The sequence below is a fragment of the Rattus rattus genome, chromosome 16 (assembly GCF_011064425.1).
Source record: "Rattus rattus isolate New Zealand chromosome 16, Rrattus_CSIRO_v1, whole genome shotgun sequence".
Classification (NCBI taxonomy): domain Eukaryota; kingdom Metazoa; phylum Chordata; class Mammalia; order Rodentia; family Muridae; genus Rattus; species Rattus rattus.
Window position 1 is genome coordinate 6,103,386 of NC_046169.1, and position 19,526 is coordinate 6,122,911.

Below are 19,526 nucleotides of genomic sequence, written 5' to 3' on the forward strand. Positions count from 1 at the left end.
CAGTCAGAAGTCAGGACAGGGACACAGGGCAGGGAACTTGGAAGCAGGAACTTAAATCAGCAAGCACGGAGGAACACTGCTTTTACTGGCTTACACAGCCTGTTTTCTCACACAAACAACCCAGGAGAACAGTTGGAAAATTTTCTCCAATTCAAGTGTATACGCAGGCTCTATAAACGACATCTTCTGAAGGTTGGTGACAAGTACCTATGAATTATATCATTCCTTCCCCCATTTATTTTTTGCTTGTTTGTTCATTTTAGATAAACTCTTACTATGTAGCTCAGGCTAGCCTCAGCTTATAATTCTCTTGCCTCATCTACCAAATACAGGATCGCAGGTTTGTGCCATCCTGCCTGGGGCTCTCTGCACCTTAAACAACAAATCTCCCCTAATTGTTTTGGGCTGCAGTTGGCATGCAAGAACCATTCAGAGCTATTGTGGGGGATCGGAGTGTAAGGGGTTGGTCTGACGCTGCTTGTATTCAACTGCTAAATTCTATACCCCAAGGTCTGGTTGTTCGAAGAGGAGCAGACTCTCACCTATATGAGCTTTTGTTGTATAAACCCCGCCCCCAAGTTATCTATGATTGGCTAATAACGATGCCTATTGCCTGTAACTGGGCAGAAGAGAGGTAGGTGGGCTTTGGGTCCCGGACCTGGGGTCTGAGGCAAGGAGGAAGAGGTGAGAGAAGGAAGAAGTCACCATTGAGGTAGGTGGATTCTGAGCGCATGCCCATGAGGTCCAGCCTGTTGGAGTAGGAGTGGCCCGAGTAGACCATGGCAAGTGACTTCTCCGGGTTACTGACCGGGAAGAAGACAAAATAGCACAGAGGGTTGATATCCGCCTGTGGGTCTGCCTAGCTGCTGGGGCGCCAGAACGCTGATGATGTGCCAACCAGCGGGGGCGAAATGCAGGGGTGCTAGGCTGCGTTTCTTCCTTGTCACTGGGGTGCAGCCATGCATCGGCATGCTCAGGGGAGGCGGAATGCAGTCCAAGGTAGGGGTCCCAACCCATGTTTCTCCAGGTGAGAAGCAGCAGGTGCTGGGATGCAGGCTGGGTTCTTAAACTGGGCACCCAGATGCCGCTGGGAACTTCAGGGAGTAGAGAACAGGGGCCACAGGCCTGAGATGATGGGGATGAGGGGGTGGGTGGGAATCAAGCTTAACTAAGAGTGCCAGGAGCATGGAGGGGCTGGAAGAGAGGCCCTCTACGGGGAACTTAGGCACGGCTCTGTGTGACCAAGGCCTCCCCCACAGCGGTTCTTGATGAAGGAAGACAGTCCTGGCTTGTCCAAATTGCTTTTATTCATGGTGGATGAGGATGCGTATGACCGACTCTGGATTAAATACCTTTTGCAGAAAGGGATGCTCATGAGGGGAAGCTCATTGGCTAAAACCTTGGGACCTCTCTAGATATCTCATTAGCATGGAGAATTCTAAGCTCTGTGCTACCTGACTGGTCATCATGGTCCTTTTTTTTTTTTTTTTTTGGTTCTTTTTTTCGGAGCTGGGGACTGAACCCAGGGCCTTGCACTTCCTAGGCAAGCGCTCTACCACTGAGCTAAATCCCCAACCCCCATCATGGTCCTCTTAATGGGGTGCCGTGGTCGCACACTCCAGGGAGCTAGTTCAGAGCTCCACCGTTCTCCATCCTGAGTGTTATCAGGGTTCTAAAGTTTACTGCAACCTCACCGGTTCCTCTGTCTGGTAGCACGGTACACTGCCCCACATCTGCCCAGTTATAAATCTAAAAGTTTCTGCGTCTTTTATCTGGGAACTATATGGCTAAGTGTGGCAAATAATAATAACAACAACAACAACAACAACAACAATAATAATAATAATAATAATAATAATAATAATAATAATATATTTACTACAACATCCAAGGCTTGCCCTACCCAAAGAACTGAAACTTCTTTTAAATTCTTCTAATTCTGTAGATGAAGACAAGGAGCAATACGTCAGATAAAGGAAGAAGAGAGGAAAATTCCTGAGTTGGGAGGGGCTCAGTTTGAGAGATGTTCTGTACGCCCTGTACATCCCGGTCACGACACTTACTGAAGGTGTGTGACTGTGTTTCTGCAAATTCCTCGGAGTTAAAAAGCAAGTGCTTTCAGCCCCAAGAGATGATATTCCAACTTAGAATACGAGGTGTCAGCCAGGTCTTCTCTTGTGAAATCTATTTCACAATACCAAGTGCGCCATAAACACATGCTGATTTCATTTGTGGGTTAGAAGCCGGAAGAAAGGGGCTGGAGGAAAACTCCTTCGATCCGTGAGGAGGAGACGGTCACAAACGCCATGGGGTTTGTTGAAATCCGTTTGGAAATGATGCTGAGCCCTGACCAGTACGTGTAACCGGCAAATAGGGAATCCTTGTCTGAGGTGGATGGTGTGCTCTCAGCTGCTGGGTTACTCACAACTTCCAGGCTAATGGCATCCTCTGTTCAGATGCACGACTTCCCTGGCGCCTTGCAGTCTTTCAGGTTTGATTTTGTTTTTAAAACAGATAATGAAAATGTTTCATCATTCAGTAGAAATATCGAATGGAGACTCTTTGACAAATCCTGTGAAACACTTAACAAAATTAGACCGTGGATTGTTGTGGATCCTTAGAAAGTAGCGGTGGGCCGGAGAGATGGCTCAATAGTAAAGCTCTTTGCTGCCGGCCAGTGTCAGACTACTGAACAGAACTGTATCCCTGGGACTCACATAAAAGCAGGAGAGAATGTTTTCAGCGTTGTTCTCTGATCTCTGCACACACATCACACATACATACTGTATTGATAACTTTTTTTCTTTTAGACAGAGTTTCAGTATGTAGCCCTGGCTGTCCATGAACTCACTCTATAGATCAGGGTGGCCTTGAACTCAGGGATCTGCCTGCCTCTGCCTCCTAAATGCTGGGATTAAAGGCGTGCACTGCCATCACCATCCAGCCAACTCTTTTTCTTATGTGCCTTGGTGTTTTGCCTGTGTGTGTGGTGTGTGTGTATGTGTGTGTGTGTGTCTGTGTGTCTGTGTCTGTGTGTCTGTGTGTCTGTGTGTTGGGGGGTTTGCAGACAATTATAAGCCTCCACGTTGGTGCTGGGAATTGAACTCTGGTCCTCTGGAAAAGCAACTAGTGCTTGTAACAACCGAGCCATCTCCAGCCCATATCAATAACTTCTTAACTTAAAAAAAAGAGGAGAGATATGAAATAGAAAGCTATGGCAGCCTGTGGGTGAGGGTCCAGAGGCTTATGCTTCTCATGTAATTGACCCCTGACCCATGGCCAATCAACTGTAATTGACCCCTGACCCATGGCCACTCAACTGGGTTTTTCTGAGCTGTGGTGCATTTGCAGACACTGACACCGACGTGACCCTCTGTTGTCACAACCCTGGAGAGGTAAACAATGACTTTATGCTAAGATATGTCCATCACATTCAATTATTGTCACCGGAGGTGAGAAGCTGGTATTCAACGTGATGTTTGAAATAGAGTAAAAGTTTAGCGTTTTCTGCGCATTTCCCTCAACTCCTGGGTGACAGACGCAGAGATTATGAACGTTTGGTTTTAAAGCTCTCGTGAGAAAAGGCCTGCTACTGGATTTTTAAAAAGATCTTGGATGATTAATAACTCACTGTTGGCACATGAATAATGGCCTAATTGGGGAACCTTTGCGTGTGCGCTGAAAGTCACAGCAACCTCTGGACCACATCTGTTTGGTTTACAGGGCATATCTGGGTTTCCCTAGTGATCGTTTTCCAAGATGAAACTTGAAAACAGACGAAGATTAAATGCTAAACCGTGTCTGCTCAGCACTGAGCGGATGAATGTCAGGGGCTGGCTCGAGGGGTTCATGCTAACCCTTTGCGGTGGGACTTCAGGGCCCACTATGTCCAGACACTATGTCCAGATTGTGAGGCACTGCAGATTAGCCGGAGACAGAGAACCTGGCTTTTAAGTTTAAGATACTAAAGCCACTTATCTGTGTGGAGAGAGATGAGAGGGGGCAAATCTTATCCTGGTTATCTATGTCTCTGTCTGCTGAAGTATGCCTTCGGGGTGCACAGCCTAGCAACGCAGCTGGTAATTACTGTTTTCAGTGTTTTCCTGAACATTTGCTGTTTTCCTTTAGGCTTTTGAGACAAGGTCTCACTCCGTAGTCACAGCAATCCTCCTGCTTCAGCCTCTCAAGTACTATATGCCCAGCTCCTTAACGTTGTGAGTGTGAGTGCATGTGCGTGTGTGCACGTGCAGGTATGTATGTGAGTGTGTTTATGTGTGCGTGTGTGTGCGCGTGCGCGTGCATGCATGTGTGTGTGCACGTGCAGGTATGTGTGTGTGTGTTATGTGTGCGTGTGTGTGTATGTCTGCGTGTGTGTGTGTGTGCGTGTGCGCGTGTGTGCATGTGTGCGTGCATGTATGTGTGCATGTGTGCAAGTGCAGGTATGTGTGTGAGTGTGTGTGTTTATTTGTGCATACCCGGTGTGCGTTTGTGCATGTGTGCGTGTGTGTGTGTGTGTGTGTGTGTGTGTGTGTGTGCATATGCTCTCACCCCTGGCTTTTACATAGATGCCCGGAACACACACTTAATCCTCATGCTTGCGCAACAAGCACTTTACCCACAGGACCATCTCTCCAGCCCCTCTCGAATAGCTTTTGATGCCAATATGCATTTGAAAAGACGTCTGCTTTTCAAAGCAGGATTCTGAAGTTACAATCGCACAGAGCATCGGTGTGTCATGTGACAGATGGGCTACACTGGACTAAAAAGTTCTGCTTCAGTTTTCACCACAGAGGACCCTGCTCCAAGAGGTTTGGTCCATAGAGATGATACTGCTGGCCACGGCACGCCTGGCTCTCTCTCTACACCATGCAGCTTATTTACGACGTATAGAACCTTCAAGATCACGCTCCCCCTTGTTTCGCTTGATCGATTAAAAAGCTGACATGGGGAATAATGTGGGCACCTTAAGAGCCTGAATGGCTCTTTAGGAACTGTCTTGCCAGACTAATCTTAGTCATTAGGTCTTCCGTCTTTACACGTCACGGTGAGACCTGATCAGAAGACAGTGTGAATCAGACCAGTCCCAGTCTTCACGGCCTTGTGGATGTGAATCACAGCCCACAGCATCTTCTCTAGTCTGAGGGGGTCTGCATTCTCTCTGCTCACCATCAGGGACAATACAGCTAACTGGCCGACTGCTACTTAACTAGTCTATGTGGGGCTGGCTACTGGAATTGTAGACAGATGTGAGCTGCCGTGTGGGTGCTGGGAATTGAACTGGGGTCCTTTGAGAGATCAGTCAGTGTTCTTAACCAACGATCCTTCTCAAAGCTAGCCTTTGAGCTATGTAAGTACCCAGTTTACTAGAGAATCTTTTGGATGCACTGTGCCCAGAGTCCAGCCTGGAGGTGATCTGTCCCCAGAGGCCAGCCTTCCTTTCACCAGGAGGCCCTCTCTCACGGGCCCTGTGGTGGAGCAGTAGGGACTAGGCACCACCGGCAGGGACACTTGGTGAAGAAGCCTAAACCAGCTGCCTGGGGAGGTCATGTTGCTTCTCTTTCAGAGTTAAGTGTGACTGTGGACTAGGCTGGTCAGTTCCCTTCAAGTTTCCTTAAACAAGACCAGGAAACGGAAGCCATGTCACAGATCCATTCCCACATTTTCTATAGGATCTATCACCACCCATCAGATTTCTGTAATTTCTTTCTTCCTCCTCTTCCTCCTCCTCCTCTTCTTCCTCCTCTTCCTCATCTTCCTCTTCCCCTTCCTCCTCCTCTTCTTCCTCCTCCTCCTCTTCTTCTTCTTCTTCTCCCCCTCCCCCACCCCTTCCAGCGTTGACTTGTCCTAAAACTCACTATGTAGACCAGGTTGGCCTCGAACTCAGAGATCCACCTGCCTCTGCCTCCCAAGTGCTGGAGTTGAGGGCGTGTGTCACAACTGGCCAGCCATTTCTTTTCTCTACTAATCACTGGGTCTTCTCTTTTTCCTAAGTTCTAGAAAGGAAAAAAAGGGCCAATTGCCTTAAAACATCTCAGACGTAGCCTTGTGATCCTCAGACTTGAGAAGCTTGAGCAGAACGATGATGGGTTGGGAGCTACCCTGGGCTACATGGGGAACCCTGTCTCAGAAACAAGCCAGGTATATCTCAAAATTCCCAGGTATTTGCTAACATTATTACTATTATTATTATTATATTACTACTACTACTACTACTACTACTACTACTACTACTACTACTACTACTACTATTGGTACATTGTCTTGTTTAATTTTATATGTATGGGTGTTTTGCCTGCATGAGTGACTGTACAGCTTGAGTGCGCATCTTGTCTGCAAGACAAAGGAGGGTATTGGGTTCCTTGAAGCTGGAGTTACACAGAGTTGTAAGCTGCCACATGGGTGCTGGGAGCTGAACCCAAGTCCTCTGGAAGAGCAACAAGTGTCCTTAACTGCTGAGCCATTTCTCCAGCCCCATTTGTTGATTTTGTTTTGGACTTGGGGGGTGGGATTGTATGATTTGGGGGTTGATGAGGTTTGTATCGTGTGTGTGTGTGTGTGTGTGTGTGTGTGTGTGTGTGTGTGTGTGTGTGTTAAAATATAGCTGGTTGAACCCAGGGCCTTCTGTGTGCTGGGCAAATGCTTCTACCACTGAGCTAAAGCCCCAGTTCTCAAACAAGTAGTTGTAAAGGTCTTCTAAAATAATACCATGGTGGGCATGGGGCTGTGTGTCTTTAATCCTAGAACTTAGGAGGCAGAGGCAAGTGGATCTCTGTGAGTTCCAGGTCGGCCTGGTCTATAGAGAGAGTTCCAGGGCAAGCTGGGACTACATAGAGAGTCCCTGTCTCAAAAAGCAAATAAATGATAGATAGATAAATAAATAAATAAATAAATAAATGTCATTAGATAATGAACCATGAATCTCTCTTAGAATAAGTTAGATTTCCATTATCTAAGTGTGTGTGTGTGTGTGTGTGCGTGTGTGTGTGTTTGAGCATGTGTGTGAGCATGTGTGTGAGTGTGTGTGTGTGCGTGTGTGTGTTTTGTGGTGGTTGTTTTGAGCCAAGTTTTCATGTGATGGCTTAAACAATCCTACCAAGCCTCCCAAATCCTGAGATCGCAGATGTGAATGGGTATGGCCAATTTCTCACCTGCAATGTTTGTTTGTTTGTTTGTTTGTTTGTTTGGTGTGCAGGGTCTGATATAGCCTAGATAGGCTCCAAACTACCCTGTAGCCAGGGAAGTTCTTGAACTCCTGATCCTCCACCTCTGAAGTGGGATTGCAGCCAAGTCTATCTTACCTGGACTGTGTCCTACATCTACCTTTGAAATCAATATAACAGAGAAGAAAGGGGATTTCAAAAGTATATTCTTGGGGCTGGGGACTTAGCTCAGTGGTAGAGCGCTTACCTAGGAAGCGCAAGGCCCTGGGTTCGGTCCCCAGCTCTGAAAAAAAGAACCAAAAAAAAAAAAAAAGTATATTCTTTTTTCTTACCATAACAATACTTTTGCTTTTAGTAAAACATTTTATTGCATTTATTTGTGCAAGAGTGTGAGCACATGTGCACACATATGTGTGTGTGAGCATGTGTGAGCATGTGTTTGAGAGAGAGAGGGGGAGGGGGAGAGAGAGAGAGAGAGAGAGAGAGAGAGAGAGAGAGCGTGTGTGTTTGAGTGTGTGTGGGAGCATGTGTGGGCATGTGTGTGTCAGGAGTACATCCTCTCCATATTCTTTGTGGGTCCTGAGGACTGAACTCAGGTTATCAGGCTGTCTCTTCCCACCAGACCTGTCTTTTCTTTTGAAGAATTTACCAGGTATCCCCTGTCCCCACCATTCACATGTGAACCCCCCCCCCCAAATATACATGGTTTTTACTACCCGGCTTTAAGCTCCAGGCAGACCTGCTACCAGCCCCTGCCCAGGTTCCGTTGAATCCGAGGATGAAACACACACACACACACACACACACACACACACACACACACACGGTAGTTTATTTTTAATATGCCTTTAGCTCAATGGCTAGGGACTTCTAAGCCTCCCACGGCTAACATGCCCTTTCCTTTTTCACTCCCTCCTCAACACATCTGAATCTTCCCTCAGCGTAGTTTAGGGGGTACTTTCTCCTCGCTACCCTCAGCTTAGTTGTGCCTATAATCTCCTGGCCCAGTCAGGGAAGTGGCCAATGGCTGCTTCACCAGAAATCTCACATGGGGGATGGCTCTCTCTCCCTCTGAAGGTGAAACCTTTCCCCCTCCTGCATCTCCTTGCCTGCCTTTATGAACCTGGAAGTCCCACCTCTTCCACCCAACCATTCGCACCTAGTATCTTTATTGATCGGTCAAGAACCAGTTGGAGAACAGGACCTTCAGCGTTCACATGCAGATTCACAATCAAAGAAAGCATCAGAAGCTACACAAACACACACACACACACACACGCACACACGTACAAACGAGGCTGTGTTCTGTTCCAAGCACCCACATGATGGCTCACAACTGCCTGTAACCCAGTTCCTAGAGACCCTATGGCCTCTTCTGTCCTCCGTGGGCACCCTCATACATGTGTTCTTGCCTACCCACAACCACCACACACATATACACATAAATGAACAATGAAGTAGTTATTTTCTTTTAAAGTATATGTAAATTATATCTAATTATGTATTCATAACCAGCTTTGGTACTGTCAATACATGTCTGTCTCTTTTGATCATTATTTATCTTGGGCAACTTTGAAGCAAAATCAGTTGTTTATTACTTTGTGTGGATTGTTTTGGCGTATAAGGAGAGGAAAATACTACTTAAAGAATAAACTGTTATCTGAATAGGTATTTACTTATTTATTTATTTATTACTCTATGTGTACCTCTGGGTGTTGCCTGCATCTGTGCATGCAGTACCCACAGAGACCAGCAGAGGGCGATGGAAACACACCCTTCCTGTAAGTACAGGTATAATGAGTTTGAACCTCCATGTAGGTGCTTGGAATGGAAACCTAGGTTCCTATAGGAGCAGCTGGTTCTCTTCATCACTGAGCCATCTCTCCGGTCCTTTTACTGGACTTAAAATTCTACCAAGAAAACACACAGTGTTCTACTTAATGTTTCAAATATTGATTGATATTTTGAAAAAGTCTATTCTGGAGATGAACTGTCGTTGTCCTTTTATGTGGGCAGACGCTTGAAGAAATGTTGAAAATGCAAAACACCATCTCTTCCTTCCTTTTCTTGTTTATAGTTTATTTTTATGCCCTTTTGTTTATCTGTTTTGAAACAGGATCCTACGGTGCTGCCTAGTGGTTTAGGGTACATGATCTCCCGTCTCTCAGGGACGTGCCACCATGCCCAGGGTCAACTTTATATAGGTGTTCATCGAAACAACAGAAACAAAGTTTCATATGTCCCCCAAACCAATGACAGAAAAGCAGAGGAGGAGGTCCTTTTCAGGCATTGTTCTTGTATGGTTAGAATTTGATTATTTTTTCTAAACAACAACAACAACGAAATCTTTTTTTTTTTTTTTTTTTTGGTTCTTTTTTTTTTCCGGAGCTGGGGACCGAACCCAGGGCCTTGCGCTTCCTAGGTAAGCGCTCTGCCACTGAGCTAAATCCCCAGCCCCAACAACGAAATCTTTAAAGAGACCGATTTCTATTTCCCCCTCCGAGTCAGGGTCCCAGGCTGTCGGATCTGGTGTCTTACAAATGTTAGCTGTCTCCATATTGCCGCAGAGGCTGAGCAGACTCCAGAGGCTGCGGGAGGATGGTCCAGGGGGCAGGCAGGGTACAGCTGAACGCCACTGGACTTGGGCTGCAGCCTCTGCAGCGCCTCCGGGCAAGCCGGCCAGGAGGAGCCTGGAAGAGGCTCAGGAAGGAAAGGGCTGGTCTTCCACTGATGTGGCCAGCAGGCCTGCCCTGAGGGTGTGTCTGGATTTCGGGGAACTTTTGAAGAAGGAAGACTAAAGATGGATGTTGGCCACCCTTCCCGACTCAGAGCGGACACCGAAGCCACCCTCTGCATTGACGCTCAGCATTTAAATGTCCTAGCAAGGCAGCCATTATACAAGCATGGTCTCTCCATAGTCCTACCTGCCCTCCTCTGCCATTTCTCTGTCTCTGTCTTTATTATCTCCTTACTGTCGTCCTCTATGTATCTCCCCATCTCATCTCTTATCTGTCTGTCTGTCTCATGTTTATATAAGTAGATGCAGGATTACAAGAACCTGTTGGAATTCTGGCTCCTTACCATGTCCAAGCCTGAGCCATACCTACCCCTTTAAACCCTCCCTCAGCTTAGGCAGGGACACAGGGCAGGTCACTTTCAGTTGTCCCTTGTCCCGTCTCTCTGTCACCACACACACAGTGGCCTGGAACCGTGGAGTCCTCCCAGGGCCTTTCATTTTCCCTCTTCTATCTCAGGGTTCACTGACTCCAGACACCTCTACCCAGAACCACTTGCTAGAGCCACCCTGTATCCTCTCCTGCTCAGCACAGGGCCGGCACACACATCCTGTGCCTCTCCTTGATCTGTGCCCTCGTGGTTCTGTTTCTTCACAGGTGGGTCCTCTTCCTTCAGCCTCGTTGGCACTGACGACATGGAAACACACTGGAGACCCCTCAGCCTTCTCCACTGAGACTTCGCCACCCTGCCCCCCCCCACTTCCATCCTCAAGGGCTATCTCCCTCCCACACTCTTCCTCCTCCTGTAGAAACAGCTTTCATCCTGTCCTGCTTCCAGGATGCTTGCTGTCTCTCTGCTGATGTAAATCTGTTACCACCTTCAAGACCGGTTCCCAGGATAGTGGCGAATGAGCCCCTTAGTACTTATGACTGTAGCTCCTTTTTAACTGCCCTGGATTGCTTCCTAATGCTTCGTGTGCATGTGACATCCTGGAGTTTACTATAAGGTCATTTAGGGCAATAATTATATCTTTCAACGTGTATAGGGTATATATTCAAGACATGCATGTTTAGGGAGTACTAAATAAAAACCATGTTTCCTGGATTAGATGCCATGAGCCTTTCCCTTACGATTTCTCAGTCAGGGTTGTGTGGCACTGAGCTGGGGGAAGTTTTCAGTGAAGCCAGGCTATTGAAGATGTGCACACAGATGCATGTGTATGCACACAGGCACACACACACAAACTTGCACATGCACACAGGCACACACACGAACTCATGCATGCAGATGCACATGCACACATGCACACATGCACACACACACGAACTCATGCATGCAGATGCACACACACGTGCACACACATGAATGCACGCACATGCACACACATATACACGTGCATGCACAAATGCACACGCACACACACATGGGTCAGGAGCAGTGGCAACTCACTCTCAAACCCTCTCTAGTTTGGAACCATTTCTAATATGGAACCCCGACCGTCTAACGGTGGCTGACATTTCTAATACGGAAGCCCGACTGTCTAACGGTGGCTGATACAGCAATTAAACTTAAGAGCGATGCAGGTGGCATGGGAAAATGGAGTATAAGTACAGCTCTCAGCTCACATGGACTGCCCTGAAGTGGTCGCAGGGTGGCTCTGCTGACAGTTGAAATGACAGCCTTCAGCTCAGCCCGTCCTTTGGATTTTTTTCTTCAAGATCATGTTCCAATTTTTAAAAAAAACAAATGTGTTTAAAGTGGAAAATCCCTGAGCAAAACATAAGGGGAAAGAACAAAGGCTGTCAGTGAGGGGCCAGATAAAGTCCTGAGACAACCAGAATGGTAGCCAGATAACTCTCCCGCACGCTCCCTGAGGGGTACTCTCTCTCTTAGGGACCGCTCTTCTTAATGTTACCCTTTTACTTTTTGGTTTGTTTTGAGACAGGGTCTCTCTGTGTAGCCCTGAAAAAAATATATGTGTGTGTATGTATATATTCATATATATATATACATATACATACATACATACACACACACACACACACACACACACACACACACACACACACACATTGGACTTGCTTTGTAGACCAGGCTGGCCTCGAACTCACAGAGATCCTCCCTCTCTGCTTTTCAAGTGCTGGGATTAAAGGGTTACACCACCATGCAAGGCTGTCCTGGAACTCAGAGCTCCACTTGCCTCTGCCTCCCAAGTGATAGAATTAAAGGTGTATGCCAGCACCACCAGGCTAGTTTGTTGTTGTTGTTGTTGTGATTTCTTTCTTTTTCTGGATGGCCTTGAGTAAATCCTGGTGGTCTAGTTCTTGTAGGCTCACTGTTTCCAAGTAGGACTCAGTGGCTGATGACCAGTTTACCTGCCGCCGCCCTTGCTGAACCTGCACCCGGGAATAGAGACAGAAAAGAATGAGCCACCTTTCCATGATTTGCAGAACGTCCTCTCCCTGATTCGCTCTCTCGGCGATCTATTCTGCTGTATTCCTAGTTAGCGATTTTAAAGCAAGAAAATGAAAAGTTCATTGCCCACCCAGGGCACATGAGTCTTGAGCAACTAGCCCGTGGTCTTGATGGCAACCCAGAAAGCACGCTGCTGTAGGAAGAGGGGGAACAAACAAAGCAAACAGGAGTCCAGAGCTAGGTAAACAGCATCAAGAAAGAGTCCGGAAGAAGTGCAAAGATCCTATCAGCACTAGCAGTGCCAACCTGGGCCAGGGAAGGCAGGAGCCAGGGTGTCCTGGAGGCAGAAGCTGATGATGTCCGTGCGCATGGAGCTGGGGGCTCATCTCCCCAGCTTTCGTCCACCCAGTGTACTGGCCATCTGAACATCTAGCTCTCTTTGCTCATTTCTAGAACTTTCCATAGACCCCTCTCCTTGCTTGGGAGATAAACAGCTTTTCGTGGGTACCTGAACTTATGCACATGACACATGCGCGCTCGCTCTCTCTCTCTCTCTCTCTCTCTCTCTCTCTCTCTCTCTCTCTCTCTCTCTCACATATTGAGTGAGTGTGTAGTCAATCTGTCTTAGCTAGGCATGGTAGTTTTTAATTCATTCATTGTTTTTTATTCTTTTTTAATATTTATTTATTTTATGTATATGAGTACACTGTTTTCAGCTGTCTCCAGACACACCAGAAGGGGGCATCAGATCCCATTACAGATGGTTGTGAGCCACCATGCGGGTGCTGGGAATTGAACTCAGGACCTCTGGAAGAGCAGTCAGTGCTCTTAACCACGTAGCCATCTCTCCAGCCCCCCCCCCATTCATGTTTTTAATCCCAACACCAGGGAAGCAGAGGTAGGCAGATCTTTGTGTGAGTTCCAGGCCAGCCTGGTCTACGTAATGAATTTGAGGCCAGCTAGGGCTATATGGTGAGGCCCTGTCTATAAGACAAAAAACAGAACCCTAAACTTTAAGAGGATGGATATTGCGCTCATGAACACCTTCCTATCGAGGTCTCTTACAAGACTTCCTCCTGTCTGAGACCCCTATGGCTTTTTCAGGATAGCAGCCATTGCCTGATTCCCTAACCCTAACCCCAAGCCTGAGCCTGGCTATGGCTCATGGCTCATGGCAGATCCTCATTTACGGGGCTCCCACCGCGTTCCTGCCTTTCCCCAGCAGATGCACCAGCCTGCTGGACTCCTTTAGCCTCTGATCTTACCATTCGGTGGATTTCAATTCTCTTGCTGATAGCGTCATAAATGCTTGTTCAGTCCGGAGTCTATGCCACCTGCAGGGATGTTAGTAAAATGGAATCCTCCAGTGGAAGCTGGGAGCGATTTCTAGAGCATGTCATTTAAGCAGTGGTCAAGGAGACAAGGACAGAGAGCCTAGAGATAAAGTTGTGTTTGTGAGCGGTCAGTCAGTGTTCTTGAGAAGTTGTCAGAGTGGAAGGATCTCCCTCTGCTTCTCTGCTTACAGGACCGAGACCAAATCTAGGGACCCCGTGCATATTAGGTGTCCCATGGTCTGCTGCTGGACCGTACCTGTAGCCCTTGGATGGCTGAAATAAGCAAGACTCTCTTGTTGTTCTAGCCTGTTGATCCATTTCTGGTCAATAAAACTGGAAGGTACCGTCTGGTCTGGGGTGCTCACCAAGGAGCCTCACTGTCCCAAAATGTCACAGGAGGCTTGTTTGCTTGTTTTTCTTCCAACGATGCATACGGAGTTGACACGATCATCAGCTGCTTGTAAACAAGCTCTGTGTTGTGTATCAACAAGGATTTTTTTTCTTCAGCAACCGAGCTTAATGTCACCCTGCCTCTTCCTCCTCTTCCTTTTCTTCTTCCTCATCTCCCCTCCCCCTCCCCCTGTAGACCAGCTCTGAGTTCCCCTCCTGACACTCTTATTGATGCTCCAACCCCCTTATTCAGTCTTGAATATTTAAGCCACTGACTGGACAACAGTGTGTTCCTGAATAGGGGCAAGAGAGAAACTTCAGGAGAATGTGGCTGATAGCCGGAGAGAGTATCTGGTTTTGCTAGGCGTGCAGGAGATGAAACGTTCTTTTGTACGTGGTCAGGAAGCAAGCAGATAATCTACTGCAAATAGCTTTTCATACATACCAGGCTGTTGAATTTGATCTTTCCCATCCGTGGTGTCTAGAAAACCTCTTTCAGGACCGATTTAGTTAGAAGAGTCCTGTAGCCCATTATTCAATGGTGTTACTGCTTTTGGGGGAAAGGTCTTAATCCTTTATTCTCCATATCAAAGTGAAGTTGAAATGGCCAGTTTGTACCATTTAAATTTATTATTATTATTATTATTATTAATAATAAATGCAGCCTAAAAGAAATACCAGTGTGGGAGTTGCTGGCTGTAATTAAAAGTCTGGGACTTTTCAAAAGAATAATTGGAGGAACGTACGGAAGACCACGGCATATAAACCTTAGCTACGTTCAACTACGAGGCCATTAATCTTAGATAATTGAACGATATTTTATCATTGTTGATGCACAGCTTAAGTTATAGATGGTTTTGGCTGTCGGTCAAATACCTGTCTGGCTTCAATAAAGTCATTGTGGGATCATTTCTGGCAACAAACTCGCCAGTGTCTCCTTGAGTATTCGAAACCATAAAATGCCTTTTGAAAACAACGTGTTAAAGTAAACCGTTGAGGACTGTATACAGGACGCTTCCCTTAGGTTAGTAGTTCCCCTCCCTGGTCTTTCCCTCCTGTAGTCACGCCCGTGTTTCTGTGCTCATGGTGGGCTCCACGCCCTCCAGAATCGTGAACGTCCTCTGCGTTGTGTATCTTGGTTTCTTGATCTGCCAGCCTGCTCGGCGTAGCCCCTCCAGCCTCAGCAGCATAGGGTTTCCATGGGCGGACTCTTTCCAGCCCAAACACCTGCTGCTGCTTGAAGGGCTGCGCGCACCGCACCTCGTGGAAGATGTGTGGGCGTGACGAGAGCTCTCAGAGACAGGGACAGTTTGACTGTGTGGGTGTGTCTTAAACCGTCGACGGCTGGAGATTCAGTTGGGAGAATTATAATTACCTAGTGCTGGCCATTCCGTGTGATTCCTGGTTGGGAGAGCAATTCGAGGCAGAGTGCAGGAGCACTGGCCCTAGTGGAGGGTTGTAGAGAAAGCAGAACCGGGAGGGGAAGTCCGCAGGTGAGCTGCGGCTCATAGCGGCCTTTCCTTGCTCCTGACCACGAAGGAGAGAAGAATTTCCCTGGCCTTGGCTCAGCGGCTCCGGCTGCCCTAGGAGAACTGCAGGGGGTGGTGGCGCAGACTCCCTTAGCAGTGAGGCAACTCGGGTTGCGCAACTTTCCCTACCGGAGATTTAGTCTAGTCCTTCAGGAAAAGCCTCTGGTCCCATTTAGGAGCCATTTTATCACCGGCATCTGGCAGGTTGCAATGAGCTATTTTTCAAACCTGCAGTATTTACAGGGACAAGACCGGGCTGCTCCGGGGAGGCCGGGACGACTTCAGCCTTCCAGTTAATGGATACATAATTGAGGAACAACGTGGAATTAGTGTCATCGTAAATGATCTAGTGTCTCAAGTTAATTTCACCCGTTTTTGTTCCAAGAACATTCGAGTCAGTCATCTTGGCTAGCCGGCTTCCACCAAAAAGATTTCTTTTCCATCCAGCGTTTCAGACATAGAGTTCAAGTTCTTGGCCCTTTACAAGTTGCAGGAGCGTGTCTCACGCCTTGGCTTTTTAAAAAGGTAACATGTTATTCCTTGTTTTGCTTCTAGGAAGCAGAGGGTTGAGGAAATGGCTTGGGCGGGTGCATTAATGCAGCCGAAAAAGACACAGACCCCCTCCCTTGGGACCCGCGCGGCCCCGCGCTCTTTCCGAAGGTGCCTGGCAAGGCGTCCGGTTCCTTCGGACGCTCCGGGTCCAAGTGCCTTAAGCGGAGGGTCTCTGGCGCCTTCCTTCGCCGTCTGGGAACAGTCTGGCGGGGTCAGGGACCGGCGGGACCGCTCAGGAGAGGGCTCGACTGCGCCTCGTTCCTCGGTGCCAGGGACACCGTCGCGGGGGCGCGGCCAGCTTCCCTAGGATAAGACTTCCCGCCCCGGGGGCAGGGCGGTGCACTTCGCCGGTCCCCTCCTCAGTTTCGGGCGGTCACCAGAGCTGAGTAAGCCCGGTGGAGGGAGCTGGGCAAGGATTTCCTGAGAGCGATGGGCAGGAGGGGCGGGGGCAGCAGGGCACCGAGCAAGGACGCTGAACCTGCGAACCTGCCCCGGGACCCGCGTGCCTAGCGCCACCGCACGCGCGCTCCGGCCCCCAGGCCACCCGCCCTCGCCGGCCCCCGCCCCTCCGGGAGGAAGAAGAGGGTAGGTGGGGAGGCGGATGAGGGGTGGGGGACCCCTTGACGTCACTAGAAGGAGGTGCCGGGGTAGGAAGTGGGCTGGGGAAGGTTATAAATCGCCCCCGCCCTCGGCTGCTCTTCAGCGAGGTCCTCGGGAGGCTCGGAGCGCGGTGGCGGACACTCCCCGGAGGTAGTGGTGGTAGTGGTGGCGGCGGCTCCGAGCGGACTCCGGGACTCGAGCGCAGCGGCTAGCGGACGCGGGACTGCGAGGATCCCCTCCGCCCCCGACACCACCTCGGCTGCAGGCGCGAGAAGAGCTCTCGCGACGCCATCAGGAGCAGGAGGGGACCGGCTCGGGCGGCTGCTCCGTCGGCCTCGGAGAGCGCGGGCACCGGGCCAGCAGGCCGCGTCGCGCTCACCATGGTCAGCTGCTGGGACACCGCGGTCCTGCCTTGCGCGCTGCTCGGGTGTCTGCTTCTCACAGGTGAGACGCGCCGGGGACCACGAGTTGGAGCTCGGTGGGGATGGGCAGCCACGGGGTGGTCTGGGAGAGCGAGACTATAAGCCGGCAAGCGAGCTCCGGCGGGAGCCGGGGACACTTGTAGCAGTGGGTACGCCTCGGGACACACATCTTTTTTCCTCTCCCCCAGTGGGCGCCGCTGGAAGTTGGCATCACTGTTCAGACTCTCCTTAGCTCCGCGCTGGGGTCAGAGCCAGATTATCTGCGGAGTGCACCCGGAGCCGCTTGTCCCCTGCCCGGCTCTCGGGTAGGCGCTCGCTCCGTAGACTCTGGAAGTGCAGATCACCACACGGGTGGACCTTTTTGCATCCAGAGCCTGCTCCCAGGCTGAGGCTGAGTCCTCTAGGGTTAGCTAGAGCGAGCTAGATGTCAGAGAGGCTGCCCGGGGCTGGACAGAGGGCTCGATAGCGATGATCTCGCTCTACCAGAGCAAAGGAGGTCAAATTTGGGAAGGATCCCGTGCCCGCGGCGAGCAGATAGAGCCAGCAAAGGGCCAACTCTGGTTCCCGTACCCGCTTGGGACCGTCCGGAGGAAGTTGGGGAACGCACAGCCGGCACAGTTTCTTCCCCGCAGTTCGCTGAGCGCTGTCTCTCGGGTGGGGCCTCCGCGGGTGCGGGCCGGTGTGCGGTCCAGGTCGTCGGCGTGAGTGACTCAAAGCGACCGGCAGCCTAGGGTCCAGTCTTCAAGTTTTGGGAATTTAAGCCCTACCTTTAGGTTATGAATGAAGGGGGGAAGACCTGGCAATTTGGACCGAAAGCTGTGGTTTAAGGAGTAGGTGAGGTATGCCTTCACTGGGACGTGAAAAGCGCTCGGGAGGTGGAGGGGAGGACGGACCAGGGACCAGCAGATTTTAAGGGCATTTAATGTGGAGACCGTTGTCATCCGGGGGTCAAAAAGCTGGATGGAGCTCGGGAACTCTTAACTCCAGATCTACAGGCGCGAGGGGCGAAGGATCCTGTGAGGTCGCTTTGCGCAGAGCCAGATACCAGAACACCTTTCTTTAAAGCAACGTGGTTGGGAAAAAAAAGGTAGAGAAGAAAGAGTCAGGATTGTAATGGCCCCAGAAAGAAAGGCAACACGGATTTTAAAGGCAGTAAGAACGAGCCTTTAGGAATGAGAAGACTGCACTTCCTTTCAAAGTAATGAGCAGGGGTTTATAATTAAAATGGATTGAAATGGTAAAGCCAGAACTCGATGTGGGCTGGCTAGGTTCTAGAACAATGATATTAAACGAGTTCTTGTATTTTCTATTTCTCGAATGTTTTTGAAGAGCTGCTTATTCGAAATATAATCGCTTAGAGAGTTTAAATACTAGTTTACTGTATAAAGGCAAAAGCTAGCTTAAAAATTACTGCAAACCCCCAGGTTACAGAGGGGGAAAACACATGTTTCATTGGATTTTCTGCTTCGCACACGTGTCTTTACTTTTAAACTTTAAAGCGTGGTTGGTTTTAGCTAAGCGTAATTTTATATGGGGTTGAGACCAGCAGAGGCAGATTGAAGCAGTACAGAAATAGTACGGGTACGTACGGAGTCGCTTTGCACCGGCTAGCCAGGCGCTGAGCCCCATCGGGTGTTAGAGCCTCGATATTTATTAGTTACCAACTACAATACTTTCGGGTCCTCTTTGTAGCTATGTAGACCACTGTCTCTTAAAAAGTTCAGTCTCCTGTTCAAGGTTTAAGACACCACACTCTTGTTTAGCTCCATACCCTTGATTAACACCACACCAGCGAGCACTCTCTTTTGCTCACCTCTCTCTCTCTCTCTCTCTCTCTCTCTCTCTCTCTCTCTCTCTCTCTCTCTTCTCTCTCTCTCCTCTCTCTCTCTTCTCTTCCCCTTTATCCTTCCCTCTCCCTCCTCCCTTACTTTTCTTTAGGCAGCTAACATTTAGAGTTTGGTAGAACTAGTTAGAAATACTTAAATTGTGGGATTGGGGTGTGTGTATGGTAACTGAGTTAAAATAAAAATTATGCAAATATTAACAGCCAGGTGTGAGGGCTACATCTGTATTCCAAGAACTCAAGACCTAAGGCAGAGGGATGGTGAGTTCTAACCAGAGACATTGGCTCTGAAGCCATTAAAGTCAGCGTGAACAACACAGGGAATCCCTTTCTCGATATAATAATAATAATAATAATAATAATAATAATAATAATAATAATAATAATAATAATAATACCTATTCCAAAATTGAATATGCATTTCTCATACATAGTTTTACATAGTGGTTTCTATTTTTTTCTCCAAGACTTACAGAGCTGTGCTTTTCCCGAAATGGCATATTTTAAATGGGACTCATGGTTCATGTTGCTTTCCAACTGATCAG

At 48.6% G+C, this 19,526-nt stretch overlaps 1 protein-coding gene across 1 annotated transcript in view; it reads left to right on the forward strand.

The window, feature by feature from the left end:
* Positions 1-16,920: 16,920 nt before the first annotated feature.
* Positions 16,921-19,526, forward strand: part of Flt1 (fms related receptor tyrosine kinase 1) — a 169,994-nt gene continuing 167,388 nt past the window's right edge. Inside the window, exon 1 of the mRNA XM_032886730.1 lies at positions 16,921-17,160. Within this exon, the coding sequence (XP_032742621.1) occupies positions 17,097-17,160 (64 nt within the window). The 5' untranslated portion in view covers positions 16,921-17,096. The remainder of the gene's footprint in view (positions 17,161-19,526) is intronic.